The following is a 20,867-nucleotide window of genomic DNA, read 5'->3' on the forward strand; positions in this document are numbered from 1 at the left end:
CACACACACACACACACACACACACACGAATAGAAGAGTAGACCCAAAAGCTAAAACACTCAGTCACAGTTTAAAGGCCCAGTCTCCTTTGTGTTTTAGTCTACTTCTAGGAACAATTTGAAGCACCTTATTAGCTGACCTAAATTTTGGAGTATTTTTAGTTAAAATATCAGAGAGATATAAGGGAACTAATCAATTTAGAGATGTAAAAACAAGCAATAAGGTCTTAAAATCTATTCTAGGATGTACTGGAAGCCAGTGTAAACATCAAGGGTTGGGCTGCAGTATTCTGAACAAGCTAAAGATGAGAGAGCAGAGCCTGCCTGATAACAAAACGAAAGACTATTACAGTAATGAAGCCTGGATGAAGTAAATGCATGAATAACAAAGCCAGCAGATGACAAAATGTTCTTAATATTTGCAAGGGCCCTGAGCTGGAAGAAGCTGGCTTTTACAACAGAATTGATTTGTTTCACAAATGAAAAACTGCCATGAAAGAAAACACTTATTTTACACAGAGAGTTATGGAGTTTCCCAAAGGGCTGAGGTCACCCTAAAAAGCAGAATGATGCTCAGAAGGTCCAAATAGTAAAATCTATGCTCTTTGATCATTTACATTCAAAATATTCAATGTCAAGAATTATTTTAAATCATCAGGTTAACCCAGCAAAACAGAATCAATGGTTTATGGTCAAATAGCTGCTAAGAAACTACTAAGAAAATCCCCAAAAGTTGATTCTGTTCATCTAGACGTAGCATTTTCATTGGGAAAAACGTTTTGTCCCTCATCCAAGTGACTTCTACAGTCTCGGCTGACTACAGGTTTCCCCGACCTTATAAAAGTACCTTTGCACCGTTCCACTGAATAACAATCGGCTATGAGGTCAGTTCCTTACTCATTAATATGCAAATTGTCATGACCATTGCTCATCAACTACTGATGAAAGACCACTGATCAAGGATCATTGATTATTAATCAATGATCAGTCATGATCTAGAGGCTGGGCGCATGGCCAGTGATGGGACATTTTAGACAGCTTAGCAGGTAGAATAAGAATAAGAATAAGAAGAATAAGAACAACTTTATTTATCCTGAGGGAAATTCTTTTGTCATGGACATGCTCAAAGCAGCAGGAGAGACAGAGGAACAGATGAAATAGATATAAGATATACAATATATACAATAAGAATAGTAGTGTACAGTAATATACAGTAGGATAGTGCAAGACATAGTATCGGATAACTCTAACAAAGTAATATACATAACTATATCCTGGTGAATAAATAACTTAACTATCAGTGCAGGCGGTTCTAGAAAGTGACAAAGTATTGTGCAATAGAATAAAGGGAGTAGCAGCATATGATGGGGGGATGAAACAAATATTCAATAAGTACTCTTGGGTAATATTGCACGGTCTGGGAGGGAACAGAATAACATTGGTAATAGTCTCAGGAGAATCACCTACAGAGTGAGGAAGAGTTATACAGTCTTATTGCCACCGGTACAAAGGATTTACTGTGGCAGTCAGTTCTGCATTTCAGGGCAATGAGTCTTTTGCTGCGTTTGCTCCGATGGTCCATCATGGGGGCGTGCATGGGGTGGGAGGGGTTGTCCATGATAGAAAGAAGCTTTTTTAGCATTCTCCTCTCAGACACCTCCTCCAGGTTCTCAAGTCTGACACCCAGGACAGAACCAGCCTTTCTAATCAGTTTTTTCAGCCTGTTGGCATCAGCTGTCTTCACCCCACTTCCAGCCAGCGGCAATGGAGACAGCTTGGCAGAGGGCTAGCAGCAGCATTTTTTAGTAGGTGGTCAGCCATGTCATGGCTTTTTGCAGACCTCTGGGTCAGGTGGAGCAGGACCAAATAGTGCAGAAACATCTAGCAGAGACGAAGCAGGACGAGATGGTGGAGACAAAGTCTGCTTGCAGCAGACTACGGAGGCGTCAGCTGGGATGGCACAGGGCACATAGTCTGCTCTGTGTGCTGGAACCAGAACTCATGTTAAGTGCTTGGAACAGATACGGGTGCCGGGATTGGCTGAACAGCAGCCATCCCAATCCAAGGAACTAGTACGAGTACAAGGATGGGTTGTGTCCTGGCCGCCCTCACCCTACGAGGAGCGACAGGCACGAACTAGCTGGACGCCAGCGCTGCTGGGTGCAAAAGTGGACTGGGCCTCGGCTGGCCTCACCCTGGGAGTAGGAGCGGGAGGTACCGGGACTAGGACTGGCTGGACAACAGCCACCACCAATCTGGGAACTGGAAAGGGTGCAGGGGAAGGCAGGGCACTCTGGGAGGAGGAAGGGGCAGAGAGACGGGTTCTGGGATCATAATAGGAGAAGAGAAACAACCAGAAAGAAAGAAAGAATGCAGGGAAATTGGATAACTGAGTCTCTGATGAGCCCAGATGGGAAAATTTGAGTGAACCACACGGCGTTGTTGGGGTGGAACTGCTGAGTGAAGTTTGATGAAGAGCTGACCTTGACAAGACAGGCGATTGAGCGATGAGTTTGTGGGTCTTCCTCTTGTTTTTACTCATCATCATCATTCTTAGTTCACTGTAATTGATGAGATCATGTTATTTCATTCTCAGTATCAATTTGATCCAGTTCAGCATACTCTCATGTTCAGTGTCTGTTGACATGCACTCTCTGGACTCTGCAGTCAGACACTGTTTATCTTTTCTTTCTTAATGGCGGGAAACAGTCCACAACATTCAAATAGCAGTTAAACTGAACTTAAACACATAAAACACTTCATGGTTTATGACACCGGTTGTTTTATCTTTGAATCATTTCCCACTGGTGTCAACAAGGAAGCTCTGTCATACAGAGACTTCAGCTTCTCTCAGCAGTTAACCACACGAGCAGCACCTGTTTTGATGTGGGTAAATGAACGCTTGACTCTGGGAAAAAACAGCTACTGACTCAGGTGACTTTACCATTTATGTGCTTTTACATGTGACTGCTGCATTTCACACAGGAGAACTTTCTCCCTTCACTTTGGTGACTCTGCATCTTCATCAGCTCCTCGTGTGTCGTGTGGAATCCAAAAGGTGGCCTAACCTTTCTTTCTCTCTATGATCTCTCTCTGAGCGATTTGTGCTTGTCAACTTTATTTTTCACCAAACACACACGGATAAAGAACAAAGCAAATTTCCCAAAATTATTTTCAGACTTCATGACAGGTGGACAGCTCCTGCTGCATCGTGCCATTCATAACCTGAATTGACTCACACCATGTACCAATCACATTCTTCCAATGCAGTGGTCTGTTTAAGCTGCAGGATCAGTGCCACGGCTGTCTGACACTGTGACTGTCCCATTTTTCAAACAGTGACTCGACCACAGAGACCACAGTAAAGGTTTAGTGGAAACCAGTGACAACGTTAACTGTACAGTATGAATTGTAATCTTAAATGGTTTAAAAGCAGGTAGAACAGCATATGTAGGCAAGTATATTTCTCCTTCTGTTATCAAGAAACAAAGACAAATACAAAGAAAAAGAAACAGGGCAGGGTTCGGTGGTTGAATCATCCGTCCCCACCAATGCCAAAACCAAATCTACGCCCTTGGGACGCATATTACATTTTGCAATGTAAAGAGTTACCAACATAGAAAGGTATAGTATTTATGGCTTTTTAAAGTTATTATCTGCAATACACTAAAAGTAATACTGTAAGTAAATAGTGTAGACATGCCTACTTTATACACAAAATGAGTTGAGATCAGGTATCTGTACTTCATTGATTTGATTGATTGCGATCTGTGTGTTACATGAACACACAGATTGTAGTTTTGGGTAAGTTTAAGGGTCCAAATATGTATTTCACTCTATGATATACAGATTAATTTACAACTTTTGTGTATTGTTCATTTTCTGGATTTTATCTTGATAATTTGTCTCACTTTGTTAAAATTAAACTACCATTAAAAATTATTTAATTCTTTCTTTGTGTGCAAACCTAATCAAAATAAATGAGACTAAAGTGGACTTAAGGCAAAAATTCAAAAGAAAAGAAGAACAACCAATAAAATACATTAATTCTTAATTAAATTATTGTTGTATGTTTCATGTAACTTTAGGAAATCAACACAAGCAAAGACAAATATCATAGTTTGAGCCTAAAATTGAATATTAAGGTTCTCTTTGGAATCATTTAATAAAACTGCTGCTGTGTCATGTTGTGTTTGTTGTCCTCTCAGTCTGTCAGGTGGAGGTGGAGGAGGGGGCGGAGTCTGCCCAGCTGCCCTTCAAAACCACACAAAACCTGCCTGAAGATGCTGATGTGGAGTGGTGGCGCTACGAACCTGAACCACCGAAGACGGTTCACAAATATCTTATCGGCTCTGACCAGCCTGATGCACGAGACCAGCTTTTCAGAGAGCGAAATGAAATGAGAGACGACTCACTTAAAACTGGTGACCTCAGTCTGACCCTGAAACACCCCACAGACAGAGACACGGGAAAGTACATCTGCAGAGTTGAGAGCAAAAGGATCAAGAGAAAGAAAACAGTTCTGCTCAAAGTGATAAGTCAGTACAAATACCTATGAAATATTTGTTACAGTGTATTTGTTTAAAAAAATAATAATAACAAAAATTAAATATAAATATCAGACTGCAGTATCTATAAAGAAGCTTAATAAGGTGTTTTCTAGATTCACTGCTGTCTGTACAGCTCATGTTGTGTTTGTTGTCCTCTTAGACTGTGTGCTGGAGGTGGAGGAGGGGGCGGAGTCTATCTGGCTGCCCTTCAAAACCACAGGAAACCTGCCTGAAGATGCTAAAGTGGTGTGGAGACGCATTGACCCTGTACCATCAGTGTTGGTTCACCTGTATATGAACGGCTCTGACCAGCCTGACAAACAGCACCAGGTTTACAGAGACCGAACGAAGATGAATGAAGACCTGCTGAAAACTGGAGACCTCAGTCTGACCCTGAAATACCCCACAGAGAGACACAGTGGGAGATACATCTGTAATGTCTGCAGCAAAGAAAAAAGTATTTCAAGAAAGACCACCGTGCTACTAAAGGTCAAAGGTCAGTATAAAAATATAAGTTTTCTCTTGTTGTGTGTGTGTGTGTGTGTGTGTGTGTGTGTGTGTGTGTGTGTGTATGACTGTCTTGTGTCTCCTCTGCAGGGAGAGTTCAGGTCCAGGATCAAACAGGGGACATCAGGAACAGAAGCAGCTCCATTGATCCGACTCCTCTGATGGCTGATCAATCAGTTTGACTTCTCTGCTTAGTTTAGGATCAGCTTTTAGTTCAAACAGAGATAGAAAAAATAACAGTTTATCAAATAAGTCATTTTTATTTAACTATGCAAAACATTAAGAGCAAATATTTGTTATAATGGGTAAAGCTAGTTAAAGAAGTTTTAAAGATGTTTTGATGTTTTCAAAATGTCCTGCAGTTAAAATTAAAGTCCCTTTCTCACGACTACACTTTAAGGAAGGGACTGGGGCACACCAGCCTGCATGGCAGAGTTCCAAGATGAAAACCACTAGTCAGCAAAATGAATATAAACGCTTGTCTCAGTTTTGGCAGAAAACATTTTAATGATCCTCAAGACTTTTGGGGAAAAAAACCCTGGACTGATGAGTGTGTCTTATTACACACTGCCTTTTCAGAAAAGTAAACCCCCTCCCCCATATGTATACCTATGTAAAACATCATATGCTAATAAACTTATGCATAGTCATGTAACCACAATAAAGAGCTGTGTTACGAGGGAGCAGACGAGAGCGACTGGGGTCAAGCAAAGGAACGGCGTTTGTCATAGTTCTCTCCCTCGTGCAGATCAAAGTGTTCTGCTTTGTGTCCAATGCTGTTTGCTGTTGTAGTAGAATTGTCCAGACCAATCTAGACCCATCACTGAACAGACTTAATTTTAAAAGAAGTATCAGCTCAGTCAATGAAAACTTCCAACTGATAATACTCATCATACTCATTCTCACTCCTAACTTGTCAAATGTGTGACGCATGGTCAGGCTCCCTCTGCTTCACTTATCAACGTGCAGGGGGGTACCCGGCGCGTCGAGAATTGACGTGCAGGGTCCTCTTATTGAATACTATAGATCTGCCTAAACGTTGTTTTTTGACGCTGCGGAAGAGCCTGTTGTCCGTATATTTATGTATTTCCGAAATCACACTGTAGTAACATATACAGAACACAATAAATTATATAATATAAATGTTACAGATAAATTAATTATAGGCTATTACTTTTGTATCGTTCATTTATGGAGGGATCAGAAATCTTAGCCAGGAGACAAGTAAATATATCATGTAAAGAGTCTTTTTCAGTCCTTGGATTGTAACACAACCTCCTCAGTCTGTAATCAGAGAGTGTCTATTTGACAGTGACCAAAATGTCTTTGGATAGTCTTTGTGAATGCAAAAAAAACAAGGGTGTTAGCTGGCCAGCAAAATAAAGAGAGTGTATGGCACTGAGTGCGGGCGTGTGTGTGAGTACTTCGGTCCAAATACTCGTGGTCAGGAGGAATGAATGGCAGCCACCAAACCTTTAATGGCACCAGCGAGACAGCACGACAACAAGACAGCACAGCAGCGAGGCGTCTGGCAGGAGAACGAACAATAGTCTTTTTTTTTTAAGGCTACTGCAGAAGGAGATATTCCCCACTAGCTCACCAAGCTTGCTCTCTGGCACAGCTACAAGCCATGTGAGCTCATAGCCCCTCCCGCTAGGATGTACTACCCCAGTCGACTGTCATTAAGCAGCCGCAAATCAATAGCAACAAAAAAACCCTCAAAATCATTGAAGAACATTTTATAACTGAACACCCAATATAGATATATATTATATATATATACAGCAGTTATATTTATTTATCTTTTAAGCACATCTTGAAAACATCCTCCTCACTTTTCAGCCAAAGCCCATCTCTGCCTCCAGCTCGTTCAAAGAACTGTCAGACTCTCAGAGGTTCAAATAGAGAACATTTGACTGGCTGCCTCGTGGATATAGAAGTGATTAAAGTTTTTTTTTTTAAATAAAGGTTATACTATTATTAAAATATTATATATGTTGTTGTGAATCTGCAAGGCTTTCATTTGGGAACTTTAGCTTTATGCTAGACTGGTGCTTTGAAATTCTAATGACCTCTTATCACGAAAGTTTATGCTGAAGTTTAAAAACTTCTTTTAGTTTGTGCTACAACCAAATGTAAGACCTGAAAACTCATAAATCAGTTTTTTAGAAAGTCATATGCTTGGTATTAAACCTGCTGATATAAGGCCAATGAGAAAAACAACAGAAGACTCATTAACAAGAGTTTTATTTAAACAAATTTTAATTAAACAAAGAAATTAACTGAAAGTTCATCTGTCAGTTTCTACACTCATTTTAAATGACTGCTTGCTGTTTGTTGTTTCCTTTAAAAAGAGGTTGGACAGCCCATCAGTTACTTTCTTCTGACACACCTGAAAATGAGAGAGAGGAGATGAGAGGAGAGAAAAGAGGGAAAGAAAGGAGAGCGGCAGTAAACACTGCAGAGTATGTACCTGCACCCCCACCCCGCTGTGAGTTAGGGATTTTTATTGTTAAGACAGGATCTGTCACATTATGTGTGTCACCAATATGTTGCACAACACTGAAGGCTTGAATAAGAACTATACGTGGGATGTGATTGGTGCAGAACATCAGGTGTCCCAGGCTATCATTGACCTCTTTTTAAACCGAGAGAACGTGTGAAGGTTGATTCTGTTCATCGTCAGCCGCAACTTTGAGACTGAAAAAGTCACTTGGACGTTTCTCCCACTGAAAACCCCACGTCCAGGTGAAAAGAATCAATCATTTAGAGTTTACTTACCTGGATGGTTGAGCATGCATCAACATGTGTGAAGAACTTTTGATATGTAGCGTTATACTGAGTCTAAACCCACTTACCTCAGTTCAGACCCCCTAGGCGGGGTGTTAGGTTCGTTACAGCCTAGATACCACAAATGGTTCTGGTATAGACAGGAATCAGGGAAACTACCAGTAAACCCTGGCCTGCAAGTTAAACTTAACCAGTAGTAAAGAAACGACCCCAGACAACTCTTTAACACAAACGAAACGTTTACTGAACGTGAGGGCAGGGACAAATACTGTACAACACATCCCTTTTTTAAACTCAAATGATATTCCAATTCCTTAACCAAATGAAATACACTGTATAAATGAAATAATTCCCTTTGAAATTATATTAAACAACCCAACTTATGTTATCACCTTTTGGTAAGTGACTCACTAATATACACTCCAAAACACGTTATATAAATCCACTAAACATACAATATTCACACATGGGCCCCACACACACTCACATTCACACTGGTTGCAGGCCTGTTTGCTGCTCACGCCGGACGATGGAGAAAAATCCTCTTCTCCCCAGTAAGAGCACAAAAGTCTGACTTACAGTTCAGTTGCTTGGTAGGTCGTCGTTCACCAGTCCCAAACTAAATCCACTCTCCGCGACCCGATGCTGTCTCCACAGCGCGTTAGCCAGTCACTGTACTATGGCAAGCCATTAGTGCCAAAAATCGCCACTTTTCTAACCCGTTTGATTAAGAATGGCTTGCCATACTGTCCAGCTCTCCGACAGTCCATAGCGGCTGCCTCCGTGGCGCAGCCAAGCAGTCCGGGCTAACCTTTAGCCTTCTCTTCTCCTCCTCCATTACAACAAATACACAGGTCCCGTCCTCTGCTACCTTCATGGGCCTCCCGAAAATTAGAACTCTGAACAATATTTTAACTCCCTTCAGAGTTACATACCAAAAAATAATACTTTATGATTAACATAATAGTTTCATTGCTCTAATTACCTGTATTTACCTTGTGACATATTACAGGGCAAATTACATTCAGGGTACAGTTACATCACATAAAATTAACTGTGAACACCTTATGTCACTGTGGCGTTTGCGTCCATGGGAATTATGAGTATCTACTCCCAAATTCCCATCCGGGCTACAGATATAAAAAGGAAGGTTAGAGTTTGGACTATAACTAGCTAAAGCCACTGGGTCTAGAGATGGCTTTTTAAGTAACAGTTTAACTACTTCAGACTTGAAGGCCTGTGTAGATGATTAGTAGATTATTAGTAGGTTTACCATATTTAAGACTGGAGCATTAATTAATGGCAGGAATTTGAGGAACGGAGATCACAGTGAAAATAAATGATGTGTAAACATTAACTTTTATTTTCACTTATTTTATCTTTTACCAGCTTGTTAGATAAAAACTGAGTGTTTACCTGCAGTGTTTGTCCTCAGACTGGAAAAAACAACATGTGACTGGATGATTGAAATCTTATTGGCTGTTTTTTTTTAAGGTGAGACCCTCATAGACGGCTTTCCTCTGAAGTGATGGCAGAGTTCTTCCTGCAGCAATGACAAGAGACAAGAACAAAGAATATAAGACTGATTCAAAAGACTCAGGATCAATGATTTTGATTAATTAAGTTAAACTATGCTCACTTTAACCTCGTACACATCATTTTAAACTCCCGGGACAACCAACAGATTCAAACCTACATGTTTCTTATTGTGATGTCAGACAGCTCACCACTTTTCTCCTGTACACCCTGGTATGTGAGTATAATACGCTCACCATGAAACACACAAGAGATATTACTGTGAGAAATATCATTTACCTGACATACATTTATAATACAAACATTTCTTTAACATTTTAATAAATTTACATGTGAAGGAAATTTTTGGCTAAATGTTAAAACATGAACAATAGAATGATTTCATTTGTACAATGATGTGATAGGTTGAAGTTTGGGCCTCTAGAGCCAATCAGTGAACTCCTACATATATCTAAGGTGAATATTTTGTATTTTTCATGTAAATAATGTTTCCTTGAGTCACACAATGAGACACAAATATAAAAGCAGACATTTCAATATCATATGTTACAGGATGAGACAAAGAAGTGTTTTGGTATTATTGCAATGTTTCATCACAAGCTCTGAAGACGTTGACACACTTCATACCTGTTTGTCTCCACCATTTCATCAGAACTACAACCAGAACCAGATCCAGTAGACCCAGAAAAACCACAGCTGCAATGACTGGAACGATGGAGGAGGAGGAGGAAGGAGGAGAAGGATGGGAGATATGAGTGGTGATGGTAGTGGTGGTTGTTGTTGTTGTTGTTGCTCTTTCTGTTGTTGTAACAGAGATTGGTGTCACAGAACCTGCAGGAGAGATGATGAAGCTGGGTCAGTCAGTTTATTATCAGCTCAGCAGATTGGCTTCAACTGGAAGTGATGTCATTGATCTGACCTCTGACCCTCAGAAAGCTCTGAGGAGATGATCCAAACTCATCATTAGCACACCAGTAGAGACCTTCATCAGACTGCTGCATGTTAATGGTGATGTTTTTCTCTGTTTTAGGTCTAACAGGACGTCCATTAAAGTGGAAATAAGCTGCGACTGGGCCACCAGTTTTCTTCTTACAGCATAGTGTGACATCACTTCCTGTCCTCACAGGAAGTGCAGGGATCTCCAGGATCACTTCTTTATCTGAAGAAAAGACACACAGAGTGATGTAGAGGTGGTATAACAGTGTGCAGTTAGTCTGATGATTAAATGAATGACTTCATTACCTGATACAGTGATGTTGACTTCTTCACTCTTCTCTCCAGCTTCACCTTCACACCAGTAAACTCCACTGATTGGGTTGAACTCATCAAACAAACAGGATGAACCAGTTAACCTCCCAAAGCCCCGCCCACCTGCTCCACATGACTCAGTCCCACTTCCTGTGTCCCTCTTCACCGTCCATCCATCAGAGCCCAGCTGACCTTCACATGTCAGAGACACTGAGGCTCCTGTGAAGAACTGCTGCAGGTTTGGACTGACGGTCAGAGAGACTGGAGGACAGACGGACAGTTTCTATCAGTGTTTACACTCAGTGTTTGTCCTGGACCATGGTGCACTGCATCTACTCACCTGCAGAAACAGTCAGTGCAGACAGCAGCAGCACACACACACCTGCAACATGAGGACAGAGGTCACTGAAAGTCAGAGGTCATTTAAAGAAACTCTGATGTTATAGTCACATGGTTTTCTTTCTTTCAGGAAACTTTCTAATTTCCTGAAGTCTCTGCATCATCGAGCTATTCAAGGTTTCAGGATCCTTTCAGGATGAAAGGACCCAAACAGTGACTGATGGAAACATTTAGATCTGAAAACAAATCAATGAAGCTCCAGACTCCTGAGAGACACAGGACGATTATTGACTCTGTCCATATAATGGAAAATTTGTTCGTAATAAAGGAAATATCGTCTACACAAAAGACCCAATCAGAAGAAGCTTAACGCACAAGCTGTGGTTTCCTGTTTCATGAATAAGGTCGTCTGCCTTCATGTTCAGCCGTCTTGTTACAGACACTAACTGGGCCTGAAGCTGCACTGACTCAGTCGACATGCTTGACTTCACTGCATTAGATTCAGATCTGAACATTCAGGAGGTTTTGGATGTTAATGAGACAAATTTGAATCATGGTAAAAACAAACTTTCATTACTATAAACCAACAAGTTTGAAACTGTTTTCTATTATTCACTGACTCTTTGTGTATTTGAGCGTATTTGTATTTGAGTAGTAGCGTAGCGTAGTGTATTTGAGTTAAAGCGTGCTGCTCATACATAAATATCATCTTGTTTTGTTTCCTGTCCAGCTGACCAGCTGTAAGGTGGAACCAAATAAACAAAAGAAGCAGAGCGAACTCTTCCTAAACAAAGCAAACAAGCAGATCTACACAGATTTGATTTCAGTGGAAGTTTCAGTTCAGTCAGTGAGAGCTGACGATGTGTTCTCCTTTACAGAGTGTGGAAGCTGCTGTACAGTAAATGAATGGATGAATATGAGTGTTTGACTCACCGAGGAGCAGAGACACACATGAAGTCTTCATGTTGTCGAGATGACGACTGACAGCAGAGTGACAACTTCAGCTTCACCACTTCCCTGTTAGCACCAGCAGCTTCGTCACGCTGCTTCATCACAGTGAGGCCGAGCCGCTGCTCCAATGAACTCAAAGAGAAACTCAAAGCAAATATTTTTATCTATCGGAGCCTTTTTTATTCATAATTTACATGCTTCAAATCGGCCACATATATTGGAAATATAGTATTAACGTTCACTTTTATGGAGATGACACTCAGCTGTATATTTCTTACAAACACAATTCCACCCATCTCGACTGCTGTTACGACTGCCTCATTGTTGCTCAAACATTCTCAAACTAAACAGTAATAAAACTGAAGCTCTATGTTACGACTGTCATCTGTCATATGTGTCATCCTCTGCCGTATTTTGTCATATCAGTTTCATATTAATCACCCAAGCTGCCTCGCTCCATTTAAGTAATACCAGTCGTCTCTGTCCTTTGGGGACATGAGCTGCAGAGTCACAGTCGGCAGGACCTGGATGTGCTGTGCAGCCATTTGTTTCTCCTTTTTAATCGCATCATAATTATTACATTTTTACAGTCATTACAGAATTTCACGTTTCAAGTACGTTTCATGATAAACACTCATATACAGACACTCACATTTCTCTTACTCTGTCTCTCAGAAGCACACACATGGTAAGAATGTATATTTGTTTGCGTACCTCCCTCTGTTTTGTCTTTCAGGCGTTGTGTATGATTTAAGTTTGCTTTGATTTGTTCGAGTGTGCCTTTTTTTCAGCAATCCTTTACCCCTGTCCACTCCAGCACAATATCCGCACAGATAACAACATGAATATTAAATAAATAAAACAAAAACACTAACAAGAGGAGCCTACAGGGTCTGTAGCGCTCCTCTTGGGAAGCACCGCAGACACTGTAGACTCAAACATAACAAAGCATTCAGAATCGGCTGTCTCCAAAAAGAAAACCTCCAATCTCAGAGTAAAATGCTGAAAAAGTAGTTGATGTATTTATTACTGCTGGGCCCCTCCTGAAAATCGCTTGCTGTACCCAAAGAGGTAATTGAGTCTGCCCCCTCTCTTCCTGCTCTAATAATCAGTATATCAAACAGGAAAGTTCCTGATTGATCATCTGCAGATCTGTCTGTTCATTAAATCTGTATTAAATTAACTGTATAAAACTGCTGAAATTACAGCAGAAGTTCAAAGTATTGATCAGATTGAAATGAAGGGAACAGCTCCATCGTAGAAGACCCTTGTCAGAGTTCAAGATAAGATAACCTTTATTAGTCCCACACGTGGGAACTAAGCTGCAGAGACTCAAACCAGCAGCAGTTTGATTTCTTCAGTTCCTCCTCCTGGTTTCTCTGGAGGAACTGGAAACAGGACGCCTTCCTCACTTGCTGCCGCCATGACTCCATCGATTGGATTAAATGGAAGCGAATGAAGAAAGGAGGAAGCTGATGACTGTCTGTAAATGTTCCCACGGTGAGACTGACAGAGTGAAATGTGTCCACAGGACGTCTGCAGGTTTGTCCTCAGCTTCCTGTTTACACAGAGAGACTCATCATTTCTTTCACTTTTTAATATTTTCTGTGGTGTCTGTGGTTCCTTCACCTTCTGTAAAAATGGGACAGTTGAGTGTGCAGTCATGTGGCAGGTCACTCGGATGGTGAGGCATTTACTGCCCTACCAACTTAAAAAAAAGACCTTATTAAAAGTCCACATGTAATATTTCAAACCTTGCGGTTGGTTAAAAAAACAAAAACAAACAAAAAACAAAAACAAAAACAAAAAAACAAAAACAAAAACAAACAAGACTTGAAACTTTGGGCCAAATTGTTAAACCGAAGGTCAGATAATAAAATACTTTAACCCCAAAATGTTTCTCGGTTTTCTATTGAATGGATTAGTCATCATCCACAGTAATGTTGTGTATATGTGTTCAGTGTGTAATAACAATGGGACATGAATATCACAGCACACCCGGCCTACCTGTGTCCTCACCTGTACGTGCAGTCATGCACGTTGGTCACTGCGCTGAAAGAATCAAAGACAGAAACAAACCAGTGTGTGACCGAACATCTGTGATTCATTTTCATCTCACTGTGAACTTGGAGTTTCCATCAAACCTTGTCTGCTGAACTCAATTCAAACTATTATTTTTTTATTGATAACACTGAAGAACAATGTGATCCAATATGATTCAGCAAACCTTCAGGTTCAGTATCTGCTGACATGCACTCTCTGGACTCTGGACACTGTTCATCTTTACAGAGTCTACATTATTCAAACAGCTGTTAAACTGAACTTAAACACATACAACAGTTCATGGCTTATGACATCATGTGTTTTACCTGTGATCACCTGTTGTGACCACCACTGGTCACAACAAAAAAGTTCTTCCACACACAGATTTCAGCTTCACTCATCAGTTTACCACACAAGCAGCACCTGTTCTGATGTGGGTGAAAATAAACACTCGACTCTGGGAACTATGGACTCAAGGTGCTTCACCATGTACGTGCTTTTACATCTGACTGCTGCTCTCAAACGGGGAACTAAAACATCCTCATCAATCAAAGTGAGTCTGCATCTTCCTCAGCTCCTTTCTCCTACTGAGTTCAACGAGGTGTAATTCTTGAACCAATTCTTTTTTCTCTTTATCTTCTCTTTAACTGAGTCTTTATGGCCTAACCCTTGTTTTCATGTGTATAACCCCAAATTTACATGCCAGTGAAACATCAGTGGCTTGGACGACCTTAAATTTCTCAGCCCAACTGATGTCCTACCCATCAGGATAACGGCCACACTGCTCATCTTTAAATCACATCTTGAAACTAATTTTCACTCCCAGGCTTTGAGTCAGAGCGACATTAGCGATATTATTTTATGTTCTTGCTGTTCTGAGGTTTGGTGATTTGTGCAGGATGTTGTCAAACCCTGTTGTTAAAAAAAAAAGCATATAAATAAAATTGGATTGGGAATCTCAGCTTTATGTGAAACATTTAAAATTTGATATAAAAATGCATTAATACAGTTTTTCTTGGTATTTCTAAACAAGTAATAAAAGGAACAATAACAGTAAGAAAATAATAATTAGTCTTTGTGTTTATGCCACAGTCGTTTTGATATAACAACTTTGAGTCTTCCACATCATACACCAATCACATCCTTCCATTACAGTGGCCCATTTAAGCTGCAGGATTGCTGCCATGGTTGTCTGTGACACTGTCCCATTTTTACAAACAGTGCCTCAACCACACAGACCACAATAAAGATTCAAATGTGAAACCAGTAACATGTTTTACTGTGAGACAGGAAACCAAAGAGAGCTTTTGTTTCATAAAGCTTGAAGCTGTTGAGTCACAGTTCCTCTTTGTTTTGATGCATTTGAGGAAAATATAAGTCAATGTTTCCATGACCACAGTTTACCCCAGTTCTAAAAAACACAGGGACCCTGTGCAAACACAGACTAAAGTCACAACAGGATGCAATGATTTGCAAATCTCATAAACCCATATTTTATCATAAGATAAGATAAGATAAGAAATAAGCTGAGATAAGATAACCACAAAGAAGAGGCCGGTGATTCTGGAGCATGCTCATATGTGGCTTCTTCTTTGCATTATGGAGCTTCAACCTGCATTTGTGGAAGGCACAGTGAACAATGTTCACAGACAGTAATTTCAGGAAGTGTTCCTCCAGCTGTTTGTGTTTGGGACTAGGGATGGGTAACGTTTAGGTTTTATCCGATACCAGTGCCAAATCGGTACTTTTGAAACGGTGCAGGTGCTTAAACGGTGCTCGAACCGGTGCTTAAACAATGGAAAAAACACAAACTTTGTCCAAAAACCTCTCATGTTTAACTGTTTTCCACTTTTTCTTTGGTCATTTTAGCCTTTTTGGCCAGGGTGAAGGGAGTATCTGCCATCAAACAAGAAGACAGCCGCATGTAACTACGACGGTGTTTGCTAGTTCACCTTACATGCACTAATTTAATAACGTGGTTAGCGTACTCAACGTGAATTACACACAGACAACATTAATCTACTCGCGCAGAGAAGAACGGCTGCTGCTGCCATCATCATCCGTCATCATTTCTGCTACACTGGCAGGGCTAGGGGCCAGGACTCTACTCTTCGGGTTCTTGGGGGATGATGTTGCTAACTCCGGGTCCGATAACAGGCACCACACCCGCAGTAGATGTGCACGGTGTGAGGTCTCGCAGCAAGCTATCAAACACGGCGCATTTCTCCACTTTTAAAAAACGCTATGCGTCGCCAGGTGTTTCATCAGATTTGAGGTGTTACCTCCTTTGACAATATCACAATATCAGCTTAAAGCACTTGTTGCAGGCTGCTGAGTTTGCATCTTTTGCTGTGAAGTACAGCCAGACTTTTGACCGCTTCACCTTGGGCATTTTTAATCTGTAGCTCTGCTCTAAAAGAACGTACATACCTGGCCCCGCCTACTATCCTCGGAAACGTAAAATGATTGGCTAGAATCCAAAGTGTATGACATCTCAGGAAAATAAAGCACCAAAATGTGCGCTGCTTTTCAGTCTGGTTACTACCGTTTATGTCAGAACCGGTACCCATCCCTATTTGGGAGCCCCTGCTTTTTTCTCCATTTGTGGATTCAATCCCTGTACTGTGTTCTATTTTTAACAAAATATGGTTTTATAAGATATACAAATGATTGCATTCTGGCTTTATTTATACAACATTACAAAAGATGTATTAACCTAAGTGTATCTCTAGTTTTCCTGCTTTTATCCCTCATTTCCGTACCTGTAGTGTTTGTCCTCAGGGTGGAGTAAACCATTTCTGGTTGGATGACTGGCATCTTATTGGATGACTCTCTACTGGTGACCTCAGAATAGGTGACATCATTTGAAGGAGCCTCATTGGGGACTAGGTAGAGCCATGAAGGCAGCATGAGAGTGATAAGACCGAGAATCACTGATCCCATACAACACATACATACATGTATACTGCTTCACTTACAAGTGCTCAGTTGGATCAGTCAGACTCTATACCTGTATGTTTCTTCCAAAGAAGCCGAACCAGAACCAGAACCAGAGACACAAGAACCAGAGAAAAAACAGCAGCTATGACTGGGATGACAAAGGGCTTGAGAGGAGGAAGGTGAACAGAAGGAGAAGGTGGACAGGAGACATCAGTATCCGTTGTTGTTGTTGTTGTTTCTGTTTTGTTTTTTGTTGTTGTTGTTGTGGGAGGAAGAGGACCTGCAGGAGAGATAATGAAGCTGATTTAGTAAATTTATCATCAACTCAGCAGACAGGAAGTGATGTCAGTATTCTGACCTCTGACCCTCAGAAAGCTCTGAGGAGATGATCCAAACTCATCAGTAGAACACCAGTAGAGACCTTCATCAGACTGCTGCACATTAATGGTGATGCTTTTCTCTGTTTTAGGTCTAACAGGACGTCCACTGAAGTAGAAATAAGCTGCAGTTGTGCCACCAGTTTTCTTCTTACAGCGTAGTGTGACATCACTTCCAGTCCTCACAGGAAGTGCAGGGATCTCCAGGATCACTTCTTTATCTAAAGAAAAGACACACAGAGTGATGTAGAGGTGGTATAACAGTGTGCTGTTAGTCTGAAATGAATAAATGAAAGACTTCATTACCTGATACAGTGATGTTGACTTCTTCACTTTTCTCTCCAGCTTCACCTTCACACCAGTAAACTCCACTGACTGGGTTGAATTCATCAAACAAACAGGATGAACCAGTTAACCTCCCAAAGCCCCGCCCACCTGCTCCACATGACTCAGTCCCACTTCCTGTGTCCCTCTTCACCGTCCATCCATCAGAGCCCAGCTGACCTTCACATGTCAGAGACACTGAGGCTCCTGTGAAGAACTGCTGCAGGTTTGGACTGACGGTCAGAGAGACTGGAGGACAGACGGACAGTTTCTATCAGTGTTTACACTCAGTGTTTGTCCTGGACCATGGTGCACTGCATCTACTCACCTGCAGAAACAGTCAGTGCAGACAGCAGCAGCACACACACACCTGCAACATGAGGACAGAGGTCAATGAAGCTTAGAGGTCACTTAAGGTCAAAGGTCATTTAAAGACACTGTTACTTTAATGTTACAGTCTCATAGTCTTTAATTGTTTCCAAATTCAGAAGCCGCATTTGTAGGCCGGATACGTCACAGAGAGGCGATGAAGGCTGTCCAAATTCGAGTTCTGTGTTATTAACCAAAAATGTAAAATTGTGTTTCTGCATAAAGGTTTGATTATTATAACTATTGAATTTGTCAGACAGGCATAGTAGGGAACAACTAAACACCTCCTCAAAGCGGGATTCTAAACCATTCACAGCTCCACCTCCTTAAAACATGCTGATGCTGTGTTGGTAAATTTGACCTAAATTAGGTGGAGGTACTATGTCTAAATTCATTCCAACAACAATCGCATCAATGTTTCCCAAAACCAGATGTTCTTGGGAATTAAATATGATATCGCTGTCACTTGGCGTTGGGCTTACTCTGCAGTAGAGTATCACTTCCTGTTCCTGTTTTAACACACAGTTTTGTTTTGTGTAGCTTATCTGTGTAGCAAGTTCATTAATATCTTATCGATAACTTTTCATTTCATGGTCTAATCTTCATGTGCTTTATCCAACGCACTCTCTCTTTTGATTCATTCGCTAATTATAGTCACATTATTCAGCCACTGTGTCGTTAGGGATTCGCTAGCTTAGCTTAGCTTACGTTTGTAGCTGACTCACTTGCAGCATGGCCTCTTCACCTGTCCCTCCTGCACTTTCCTGTGCACTGTTTAGTTACTCCTCGGCCTCCTTCAGCAGTAATGATACTTGTAATAAATGTAACCTATTTTCAGCTCTGGAGACCAGAATCACTGAATTAGAGACTTGGATTTGCACCCTTTAAAAACCTGTAGCTAGTGTTAGTGTGTTTATATAGGAATCACAAGCCAAAACACTTTATTTATGACTTTTGTTTTTTAAGGCATTGGATGATTAAAAAATTGGCATGTACATGGATCGCTTCCTTTCTGAAATCTGTGTTGCCACCGCTAACTTCCCAGGAGAGAATAACCTCTCCTAGCAGTGCACAGAGTTTTATATCAGAATGAGCATCTATCTGACAAGTTAAAACTGGTGGGGAGAACCTGCTTGTTTTGCAGGCCATAAGCTAAGAGATGGCTGTGATATCAGGCACCAGTTATTGTGTCTCCAGCTGCCCCCACACATTCTTTTATATTGATATGTCTGCAGGTTTAGTAATGATTCAGTAAGTAAAAAATTACAGATTCAAATAAAAATCAAACCCAACATTAGCCAGGTTTCTGTAGCCAGTGCAGCCGAAGGTAGGTTAGGCCCAATTAGCTCTCCCCTGGCTAAGTAAAACAGTAAAAAAAAGAGACATTTAAAAAATAAATAAATAAATAAATAAATAACAATGGTAATAATAATAATAATAATAATGTATACTTTATTGATCCCCGTAGGGAAATTACTTAGAAAAGCAATCAAAGCAATCAGAGTTATTAAACCATCAATCCACTGAGGTCACTGGATTAATGTTAGGCAACATTGGCAAAATCAGCTGCTGAATGAGCAATCTGATGAATCTGTTTAGTAAATTTATGTTTACAGGTTTAAGTCCTTTGAGTCCCACTCTTCTAAATCCCCATCAGAAAATCAAACCATACAGAAAGTAATGGATTGCATTTATATAGCACTTTTCAAGACCCTCAAAGGACTTTACAATTCCACTATTCATTCACACACTGGTGGAGGAAAGCTACAGTTGTAGCCACAGCTGCTCTGGGGCAGACTGACAGAAGCGAGGCTGCCATATCGCGCCATCTGGCCAACACCAGTAGGCGGGAGGTGAAGTGTCTTGCCCAAGGACACAACGACCGAGACTGTCAGAGCCGGGGCTCGAACCGGCAACCTTCCGATTACAAGACAAACTTCTGAAAAAACCAACTATCTTCAGTCATTTAGTCAGACTCAGTCAATATGATGGAAAAATCTGGTCTGAACAGAGGAAGTGAAGATTACAACAGGCAGATAAGAAGAACATGTGGTACATGCAGCTAGGAGCCATGGTTTCCTGAGTAAAGGTTAATGTTTGATGAAAACAGGTCACTTCCCTCTTTATGTTATAGACACGACATGAAGCTTCAGCTCTGTGAGTCAATCCAGATTACAGGACAGAGAAACACAGAGTTAAATGTCTAAACTCTGCAGGCTTTGAATTTTAAAGAGTTTATGCAACTGAAACAGTTTTCTGTCACTTCCTGTATCTTCATACACTTGAGTTAAATATGAGGTGCTTACAGGAAATAAGCATCACTACTTGATTTCTGTCCAACCACACAAACAAATATCAGATACAACCAGCCTTAGATAAACAAAAGAAGTAGTGATCACTTCTTCTCACTAAGGAAAACAAAACAAACACATCTGAACAGATTTCATGTGAGAGAAATTATAATTGAGAGCTTCCAGCTGCTGAAAATATGCTCTTTACCTTTGACCTTTAGTGTGTGTTGGAGCTGTGATAAAGAATGGAAGAAGAAGGGAGGGTTTGACTCACCGAGGAGCAGAGCGACAGATGAAGTCCGCATGTTGTCATGTTGGAGACTGACAGCAGAGTGATACCTTCAGCTTCACCACTTCCCTGTTAACATCATCAGCTCGTCACGCTGCTGCTTCTTCACAAGGACGAGCTGTTTCTAATACACTCGTCTTCATCAGAATCAGAATCAGAGAAACTTTATTAATGTCAGAGGGAAACTGAGTTATAGCAGCAAATATACAAGAAACAACATATAAAATGAATGTAGAAACAGAGATATGATAACAAAACTATTCAGATAAATAGATGAATATAGAGATATGGGTCTAAATATAATATACATATGA

At 40.7% G+C, this 20,867-nt stretch overlaps 1 protein-coding gene across 1 annotated transcript; it reads right to left on the bottom strand.

Annotated features, from left to right (window-relative positions):
- Positions 1-13,456: 13,456 nt before the first annotated feature.
- On the bottom strand, positions 13,457-20,578 carry LOC120438556 (low affinity immunoglobulin gamma Fc region receptor II-like). Its single transcript, XM_039608954.1, has 8 exons — positions 20,539-20,578; positions 17,933-17,974; positions 17,587-17,853; positions 17,262-17,501; positions 16,974-17,183; positions 16,726-16,848; positions 13,928-13,972; positions 13,457-13,478 (listed from the first exon to the last, which is right to left on the bottom strand). The coding sequence occupies exons 1-7, from the start codon at positions 20,567-20,569 to the stop codon at positions 13,965-13,967; spliced, it is 921 nt and encodes a 306-aa protein (XP_039464888.1). The 5' UTR covers positions 20,570-20,578; the 3' UTR covers positions 13,457-13,478; positions 13,928-13,964.
- Positions 20,579-20,867: the final 289 nt, after the last annotated feature.

Source organism: Oreochromis aureus, linkage group 3, assembly GCF_013358895.1.
Source record: "Oreochromis aureus strain Israel breed Guangdong linkage group 3, ZZ_aureus, whole genome shotgun sequence".
Taxonomy (NCBI): Eukaryota; Metazoa; Chordata; class Actinopteri; order Cichliformes; family Cichlidae; genus Oreochromis; species Oreochromis aureus.

What these genes read in the sequence shown, in the direction of transcription:
- LOC120438556 (XM_039608954.1), bottom strand. Translation starts at nt 20,569, where the DNA reads ATGCGGACTTCATCTGTCGCTCTGCTCCTCG. An exon ending in AGTCAACATCACTGTATCAG is followed by an intron (nt 17,502 to 17,586) that starts GTAATGAAGTCT and finishes TCTTTTCTTTAG; the next exon opens with ATAAAGAAGTGATCCTGGAG. An exon ending in TCTTTGGAAGAAACATACAG is followed by an intron (nt 16,849 to 16,973) that starts GTATAGAGTCTG and finishes GGCTCTACCTAG; the next exon opens with TCCCCAATGAGGCTCCTTCA.